Source organism: Cyprinus carpio, chromosome A23 (assembly GCF_018340385.1).
Source record: "Cyprinus carpio isolate SPL01 chromosome A23, ASM1834038v1, whole genome shotgun sequence".
Classification (NCBI taxonomy): domain Eukaryota; kingdom Metazoa; phylum Chordata; class Actinopteri; order Cypriniformes; family Cyprinidae; genus Cyprinus; species Cyprinus carpio.
The window spans coordinates 20,833,512-20,843,511 of NC_056594.1; the positions used below are offsets into that span (position 1 = coordinate 20,833,512).

The window sequence follows — 10,000 nt, forward strand, 5'->3', positions numbered from 1 at the left end:
CAATTTGATGAATAGTTTGATGAATAGTAATCTTTTGTAACATTAGAAATGTCTTTACTGACACTTTTGATCAATTTAATGCATCCTTGATGAATAAAAATATTATTTTTTCTTTTAAACTTTTAAATGATAATGTATACATCTGTAAAATCATGTACAATCTTAGTGATTCCAAACTTTTGACAGGTAGTGTACAGGTCCTTCTCAAAAAATTAGCATATTGTGATAAAAGTTCATTATTTTCCATAATGTAATTATAAAATTAAACTTTCATATATTTTAGATTCATTGCACACCAACTGAAATATTTCAGGTCTTTTATTGTTTTAATACTGATGATTTTGGCATACAGCTCATGAAAACCCAAAATTCCTGTCTCTAGAAATTTGCATATCATGAAAAGGTTCTCTAAACGAGCTATTAACCTAATCATCTGAATCAACTAATTAACTCTAAACACCTGCAAAAGATTCCTGAGGCTTTTAAAAACTCCCAGCCTGGTTCATTACTCAAAACCGCAATCATGGGTAAGACTGCTGTCCAGAAGGCCGTCATTGACACCCTCAAGCGAGAGGGTAAGACACAGAAAGACATTTCTGAACGAATAGGCTGTTCCCAGAGTGCTGTATTAAGGCACCTCAGTGGGAAGTCTGTGGGAAGGAAAAAGTGTGGCAAAAAACGCTGCACAACGAGAAGAGGTGACCGGACCCTGAGGACGATTGTGGAGAAGGACCGATTCCAGACCTTGGGGGACCTGCGGAAGCAGTGGACTGAGTCTGGAGTAGAAACATCCAGAGCCACCGTGCACAGGCGTGTGCTTTTTGAACCAGAAACAGCGGCAGAAGCGCCTGACCTGGGCTACAGAGAAGCAGCACTGGACTGTTGCTCAGTGGTCCAAAGTACTTTTTTCGGATGAAAGCAAATTTTGCATGTCATTCGGAAATCAAGGTGCCAGAGTCTGGAGGAAGACTGGGGAGAAGGAAATGCCAAAATGCCTGAAGTCCAGTGTCAAGTACCCACAGTCAGTGATGGTCTGGGGTGCCATGTCAGCTGCTGGTGTTGGTCCACTGTGTTTTATCAAGGGCAGGGTCAATGCAGCTAGCTATCAGGAGATTTTGGAGCACTTCATGCTTCCATCTGCTGAAAAAGCTTTATGGAGATGAAGACTTTCGTTTTTCAGCACGACCTGGCACCTGCTCACAGTGCCAAAACCACTGGTAAATGGTTTACTGACCATGGTATTACTGTGCTCAATTGGCCTGCCAACTCTCCTGACCTGAACCCCATAGAGAATCTGTGGGATATTGTGAAGAGAAAGTTGAGAGACGCAAGACCCAACACTCTGGATGAGCTTAAGGCCGCTATCGAAGCATCCTGGGCCTCCATAACACCTCAGCAGTGCCACAGGCTGATTGCCTCCATGCCACGCCGCATTGAAGCAGTCATTTCTGCAAAAGGATTCCCGACCAAGTATTGAGCGCATAACTGACCATAATTATTTGGAGGTTGACTTTTTTTGTATTAAAAAAACACTTTTCTTTTATTGGTCGGATGAAATATGCTAATTTTTTGAGATAGGAATTTTGGGTTTTCATGAGCTGTATGCCAAAATCATCAGTATTAAAACAATAAAAGACCTGAAATATTTCAGTTGGTGTGCAATGAATCTAAAATATATGAAAGTTTAATTTTTTTTATCATTACATTATGGAAAATAATGAACTTTTATCACAATATGCTAATTTATTGAGAAGGACCTGTATATATTTGATAAATTGATTATCATCAAGTAATATTTCTACTTCAGTGTCCTTTTTTATTTTACTTGGTTTATAACTAACGAATTATTCATCATAACCGTGGACATGATCTGGGAGAGTACATTTGATTTGATGCTTGTAATCTTCTGTAATCACATCATAACTTTCCTCTGACGTTCAGCTCAATGAAAAGATGCAAATATGAATCTTAATTCTTCTTATTTTTATATGTCTGTAGTTTTTAATAGAATCATCTTGAAATGTTGGCAACTAGCTGAAATAAAATGTGTTTTTTTTAGACTTTAATTTTATTTCTGCTGACTTTTATTAAATTTCCTGTCAGTGTTGCAGTTTTGTCCTCCCCGGATCATGTGACTGCCTCCTGCAGGCCGGAGGAGTGTGTGAACTTCACCATGAACAACAAGGACACGACGACTGAGTCCGGTCCGTCACACACACACACACACACACTCACACTCACACACTCTCTAACACACACACACACACACACACACACTCTCTCTCACACGCACACTCACACACTCACACACTCGCACACACACACGCACTCACTCACTCACGCACACACACACTCACTCACACACACACACTCTCACACACTCTCACACACACACACTCTCACACACACACACACACACACACACACACACACACACACACGCAGACACACACACAGACACTCACACACACACTCTCTCACATACACACACACACTCGCACACACGCACACTCACTCACACACACACACACACACACACACACACACACACACTCTACTCACACACACACACACACACACACACACACACACACACACACACTCACACACACACACACACACACACACACACACACACACACACACACACACACACACTCTCTCTCTCTCACACACACTCACACACACACTCTCTCTCTCACACACACACACACACACACACACACAAACTCTCTCTCTCTCACACACACACACACACACACACACACACACACACACACACTCTCTCTCTCACACACTCACTCACACACTCACTCTCTCTCTCACACATATATAAAAAAAAAAAAAAACACACACTCTCTCTCTCACACACACACACACACACACATCACACACACACACACACACACACTAACACACTCTCTCTCTCTCACACACACACACACACACACACACACACACACTCTCTCTCTCTCCCCCTGTGTGTGACTCAGTAGTATCAGTATCATGCTAGCACTAGTGAAGCGTGCTGCTGACCGGTGTTTTGTGTTGAACAGAGACCAGCGGTCAGATGAAAGCATTTGTACCCAATAAGCTGCTGGAGTGTTTGCCTCGCACCACCACTTTACCCAAAGAGAGACTGCGCTGGAACACCAATGAGGTGCGTGCGCTGCTCCTGCACTAACACTTCATGCTGCTGATTCAAATTAGTTTCTATTTTATATGTCATGTTTTGTTTAAATATATCTGTTGTTTTTATTTTCAGTTTCTGTACAAAAAGATGAAATAAAATTAGTTGAAATGTTTTAATGTTCTGTTTTCCGTCCGTTATCATTTTTTAAATTTCAAATAACAGAAATGTTTTTTTACCGTGACGTGGACGAGGAACGTATCACATTTACACTGATCTCTTTAATCTGTTAATAAGTTGATTGTTTTATTAGATCTTTTTAATGTGTTTTATTTTGATTGCTTGTATGTTACGAGCGTCTTTGGATTTGATCGTCTCTATTTTCCTGTTTGACTCTGAAGCTGCTTTGACAGTCAGTATCGTAGAAAGCGCTATACATATAAAGGTGACTCGACTTTTGAAATGATTTTAGTGCTACATTTATATGATTTAATCAGTTTTTAGTGTTTTATTTTAATTGTTTTTATTTTTGATTTAATAATTTTAGTTTTACATTTTTATGAATGTAATATTTAAATTACTTTTATTTAGAAGTATAATTTGAGTTATATAATTATTTATTTAAGTTTTAACAACACACCAAAACAGCTGGTTTATGATGGCTCCTAAATGCTTTAAACATGCTAGTAACATGCTAATCATGCTAGAAACATGCTTGTAGCATGCTAGTAACTTAATCATGCTAGCAACATGCTTGTAGCATGCTAATCATGGTAGCAACATGTTAGTGACATGATAGTAACTTGCTAATCATGCTAACAGCATGCAAGTAACATTTTAAACATGCTAGAAACATGCTAGTAACTGCTTATCATGTTCGCAACATGCTAGTTTACTTGCTAATGCTAGCAACATGATAGTGACATGTTAGAAACATGCTAGCGACATGCTAGTAACTTGCTAATCATTCTAGTTACTTGCTAATCATGCTAGTAAAATGCTAATCGTGCTACAAAAATGCTAGCGACATGCTTATAACTTGATAGTAATGCTAGAAACATGCTAGTCACTTGATAATCATGCTAGCAACATACTAGTAGCATGTTAATCATGCTAGCAAAAGGCTAGTAACACTAATAATGCTAGAAACATGTAAATAACATGCTAGTAACTTGCTAATCATGCTTTCAAAATGCTAGATTCTTGCTAATCGTACTAGTAACATGTTAGTCATGCTAGAAAAATGCTAGCAAACATGATAGTAACTTGCTAATCATGCTAACATTCTAGTTACTTGCTAATCATAACTTGCTAATGACATGCTAATAACCTTCTAATCAAGCTAGTTACTTTGCTAATCATGCTACTAACATGCTAATCATGCTAGAAAATTCTAATGACATGCTAGTAACTTGATAAACATGCTAGAAACATGCTAGCAACATGCTAGTCATGTTAGAAACATGTTAGAAACATGCTAGTAACATACTAATCATGCTAGAAACATGCTAGCAAAATGCTAGTAACTTGTTAATCTTATTAGCAACATGCTAATCATGCTAATAATGTGCTAGTAACATGCTAAAAACATGCTAGCAGCATGCTAGTATCTTGTTAATCATGATAGCAACATGTTAGTTACTTGCTAGTCATGCTAGCAAGCATGCTAATAACATGCTAATCAAGATAGAAACATGCTAGTGACATGCTAGTAACTTGCTAATCATGCTAATAACATGCTAGTAACATGCTAATCATGCTAGAAACATGCTAGTGACATGCTAGTAACATGTTATTCATGCTATAAACATGCTAGTGACATGCTAGTAACTTGCTAACCATGCTAGCGACATGCTAGTCACTTGTTAGTAATGGTAGCAACATCCTAGTTACTTGATGCTAATGATATGATAATGATGATAGTTACTTTGATATTCTTGTTACAGGCCAATCATGTTAATAACATGCTAATTATGCTAGAAACATGTTATCAACATTTATCTAATCTATCTAAATTTTCAAACATCAGGCTTGACAAACTTTTTTTTAATCTAGTTTTAGTTAAAGTTTTAGTAATTGGTTTTCATGATTTTGTAATTTTTAAATGTCTTTTTATTATTTTAGTACATCAAGTTAATCTAAATGAAAATGAGTAACTAGCTGAAATATAATAAGTTGAAGTTACTTTATTTGTTTGTTTATTTATTTAGTAATGAAAATGTTTTTTATTATTTATTATTTTTAGTTTAGTTTAGTTGTGTCCGATCTCAACACACCGAAACAGCTGGTTTGTGATGGTGTAAATGTTCATGTGTGTGTGTTTCAGGAAATTGCATCCTTCCTGATTTCGTTCGACAGACATGACGAGTGGCTTTCTTGCACGCTTAAGACCAGGTCAGTCGTGTGATCGCATTTGATTTCATTTACACACAGTGAAAAAATACCCAAATATCAGCAGCAGTTCAATCTGAAATGCTGAGGATGAGAAACATTGTAATTCACACCTGACAACAGTTATAGCAATAAAAACTTAATTAGGAAAGTAATATGAACTAGAATGTACATTTCCTGAAGAAAATGTGAGTGGTGCTTGCAGTGGCAAAATTCGCCACTCGGTTGCTAGGTTGTTTCTAGGCAATTGCTAAGGTGTTCTGGGTGGTTGCTAGGTGGTTGCTAGGGTGTTCTGGGTGGTTGGTAGGTGGTTGCTATGGTAACCTGGGTGGTTGCTAGGCGGTTGCTAGGTAGTTGCTAAGGTACTTGGGGTGGTTGCTAAGGTGTTGCTAGGCGGTTGCTAGGCTGTTCTGGGAGGTTGCTAGGCACTTGCTAAGGTACTTGGGGTGGTTGCTAGGTGGTTGCTAGGGTACATTTTACTCGTACTGCACTCAATAGCATTGAATGTTACTGGTTGTTTTTATTTTGATTGGTGGTTGCTATGGTACTTGGGGTGGTTGCTAAGGTGTTGCTAGGCGGTTGCTAGGCTGTTCTGGGAGGTTGCTAGGCGGTTGCTAAGGTACTTGGGGTGGTTGCTAAGGTGTTGCTAGGCGTTGCTAGGCTGTTCTGGGAGGTTGCTAGGCGGTTGCTAAGGTACTTGGGGTGGTTGCTAAGGTGTTGTGTTGATGTACACAAAAATAATGACTCATAACTCAAAAACTGTAGCAAGGAGAGTCACAAGGTTGGTATTGTTTGATAGAAAACAATGTACTTTCAGTGGAAAAAAAATATAATTTATAAAAAATAATAAAAAAATATTTCATTTGGACATTTTTCTGCAGAAATAAAGTAGGAGGAAAATTCTTTTTTGATGATGTTCTCCAGCATGTAAGCTGTATCTGTTTCAAATCTAAAATTTTAAAGGAATTTTAAAAACTGTTGTTTTCTGAGTGCCATACACAAAAATAATGACTCATATCTCCAAGATCGTAGCAAGGAGAGTCAAAAGGTAGGTATCGTCTGATAGAAATTGTTCTATATTTTTATGGGGAAAAAAATCTTTGCATTTGAAAGGTTAAGCTGTCTGATTGTATTCCTCGTTTCTGATTAATTTGGCGAATGAAATTGATGACGGCTGTCCGTGTGTTCACATACAGGCCACAGAACGGTTCAGTCATCCTGTACAATCGCAAGAAGGTCAAATACAGGAAAGATGGATATTGCTGGAAGAAGAGGAAGGACGGAAAGACGACCAGAGAGGATCACATGAAGCTGAAGGTTCAGGGCATGGAGGTGTGAGCGCCACCTAGAGCTCAAACATGTGTGTGTGTGTGATGACGTGACGCTCATTCGTTCCCCTCTCTGCTCCTGCAGTGTCTTTACGGTTGTTATGTTCATTCCTCCATCGTTCCAACATTCCACAGAAGATGCTATTGGCTGCTGCAGGTTAGTAATTATGAGCATGTGACACTAATCTACCCAATCAGAAGCCAGGATGTGTGCATGTCAAAGAAGTTATTTTAGTAATAAAAATTTTTTTATGCAGCATCTACGCATTACGTTTGCATTGTATATTGTTTACAAAATAAAATAATTAACTTAAAAAATAAATTAAAATAAAAACTGAAAAAAAAAAATTATTTTAATTTTACATTTTTATGAATTGATAAATTTTAATAAGTGTTTTATTTTAATTGTTTGTATTCTATTTAAATTTTACATGTTTATGATTTATAAAATTTATAGTGTTTTATTTTAATTTTAAAGTATTTCTTATTATTTTAATTGTACATATTTGATTTCATAATTTTTGGGGTTTTATTTTAATTTTTTTATTTTTAAATCATGTCTTTATTTCAATTTTAATTTTTTTTGTGTTTTATTTGGTTTTTTTTTACATTAAAATTATCTGTCAATTTTACATTTTTATGATTTAATACGTTTAGTCATTTGTTTATATTAATTGTTTTTATTTAAAAACTTTCCTTGTTTTAATTTTATATTTTTAAAACTTAATTTTTTAGTAAGTTTTATTTAATATTCTTTATCTCTTTTTTATTTCATTTTTAAATGTTTGTGATTAAAATGTAATTGTTTTATTTTAATTGCTTTTATTGTAAAAATGTTTATTCATTTTAAATAAACATTTTCATGATTTAATGCATTTTCAGTGTTTTATTTTCATTATTTTTATTCTAAAACTATTTCTTCATTTATTTTTTAAATAGATTCAATTTTTTCCAGATTTAATTAATTTTTGTATTAGTAGTTTTTATCTTTAATTATATTTACATTTTTATGATTTATTAAATTTTTGGTGTGTCTATTACAATTATCAGAATTTAATGACACTGTTTTATTAAAAAAAAAAAAAAATTATGAGAGTGTTTTATTACAAAATTTGATCCGTGTGTATTCAGAACCCAGACATTGTTCTAGTGCACTATCTGAACGTGCCGTCACTGGAGGACAGTGTGAAGTCGTGTGGCCCGGTGTCGTGTGCTCTGACCGACCGCAGGGACAGTCTGCGCTGGAGCCGAGACGAACTGCTGTCTCAACTCAAACCCATGTGTGAGTGACCAATCACACGCTTGCAGCCTCACCAAACAACCAATCACACGCCTGATCTGAATGTATCACAGAATGGCTTCTTCTGGAAGTACAATATATTAACATCTGTTACATATGAGAGTAAAAAGGTGGTCACTGTGGTAAAAGCAGAATAAGTGTTGAAAATTGAATGCAAATCAAATCACTCGGTGTGTGTGTTACATTTTCAGTAATTCAGCGTTTGATCGTCAGAACATTTGAGACTCTCTGTGTGTGTTTAGTCCACAGTATTTTTTATGTTTTGTGTGTGAATGTGTTTTGTTGTGTTTTTGTTTGTGTTTATTGTGCAGTTTGTAATGGAAACCCAACAGACCAAACCCCAACCACGAACACACACCTGCCTCTGTGGTAAACACAAATAAATACACAGATACAGTAAATATTGCTGTTTTGCATTGATGAAATAGACCCCATACGTTTGAATGCTAGTGTGTGATTTTGCCAGGGTCATTGATTTGTGTTTTCCACAGCATCTCCCGGATCCAACATTCCTCACCGCTGCAACAGCACCAAACATCGCATCATCTCGCCCAAACTGCCCACCCCTCACCCCGCCCTCAGCGAGCTGCAGAATCTGGCCAGTGAGGGCTCCGGAGCGGAGGCCGGGCGGGAGCTGGGCTCCAGCGATGCTTTAGTCGCTGTCATGCCTTCAGAGAGGAAGCAGCCGTCCGGTGCGCTAGAAGATGGTGGGCGGGTCGAGGACACGGGGGGCGTGGCTTCACCGTGCTCTGCCTCTTCCTCGTCCTCCTCGAGTCCGCCCCAAACGCAGCGGGCGGCGACAATCGCTCTTAGCAACGGAAACAGATTCTACGGTGACCAGCGGTGCGGATTGGCAGCGGTGGCACTGCCGCAGAATGCGCTCATCGTCATGACGACGGCAGCGGCGATGGGGCGTGGCTGTGGGGAGGAGCCAAACACTGAGTTAGGCTCCACCCACCTTTCGCTCACCCGCGCCGGCGGGCGGCTCGTTCTTTCTCCTGTGCCGCCCAAACAGGACACGCTCTCTCCGCCAAGCTCCGCCTCCCCAACGAGCCCCGCCCCACCCAATCAGGGCGTGGCCACTCTGTCACTCACTCTCCTGCCCAGCCCTGTGATTGGAGGACTCCTGCTGACCTCCCGGGACACCCCCGGGATGCTCCTGCATCCAGCGTCTCCGTCCCCCTCGCTGCTCCCATTCGACCCCGATTCCTTTCTCAACAGCCCCAAACAGGGGCAGACCTATGGAGGCCCCGCCCTTACACCCCACTCCATCTCCGCCTCCTCTTCCCCGTCTCCGCCTCCTTCCACATCTCCTCAGCCCCCGTCTCTCGCTCTGTCTCTTTCTCCCACGTCTCCGCCGTCGTCTCTATCCTCCCTCTCTTCTGAGACGGAAAGGAAGAGTGTTCTGGGTCATCCCTCCTCCAGTCCGGTCTCCCTGTCTCTTTCGCTATCTCCAACGCGAACGATTCCCGCACTTCTCCCGTTGTGTCTGGAGTCATCATTAGGACTTGATTCGTTTAGTCCACCCTCCGACAACGGAGCTCCTCCCACCGGATTCAACGCTCAAGCCCAGCCCAGTCATCTCCTGCCCAATCAGCTCTCTCCGGCCGCCAACAGGACGACCCATATAACACCCTCCCTCCAAGTGCTGCCGACCAATCAGCTGCCTCCAGAGAGAGAAAAGGCGGAGTCACAGCACCCTTGTCTTCTAGAAACGCACCCCATGTGCATTCAACCACCGAATCTGACCCCGCCCCCTGCCACGCCCCCAAGCGTGAGTCCTGTACAAGTGAAGGAGGAGCAGTCTCCGCCCACTCATGCACATTTCGAATCAGACGTCACGCCCATGGA

General features: G+C 39.8%; 1 protein-coding gene across 1 annotated transcript in view; it reads left to right on the top strand.

Annotated features, from left to right (window-relative positions):
• Positions 1-10,000, top strand: part of LOC109064921 (calmodulin-binding transcription activator 2-like) — a 34,162-nt gene that overhangs the window by 4,811 nt on the left and 19,351 nt on the right. The window contains 9 exon segments of the mRNA XM_042713818.1: positions 2,104-2,204; positions 3,057-3,160; positions 5,457-5,524; positions 6,718-6,853; positions 6,935-7,006; positions 7,981-8,131; positions 8,392-8,422; positions 8,424-8,518; positions 8,641-10,000. The exon segment at positions 8,641-10,000 is cut by the window's right edge and continues 295 nt beyond it. Of these exon segments, the coding sequence (XP_042569752.1) occupies positions 2,174-2,204; positions 3,057-3,160; positions 5,457-5,524; positions 6,718-6,853; positions 6,935-7,006; positions 7,981-8,131; positions 8,392-8,422; positions 8,424-8,518; positions 8,641-10,000 (2,048 nt within the window). The 5' untranslated portion in view covers positions 2,104-2,173.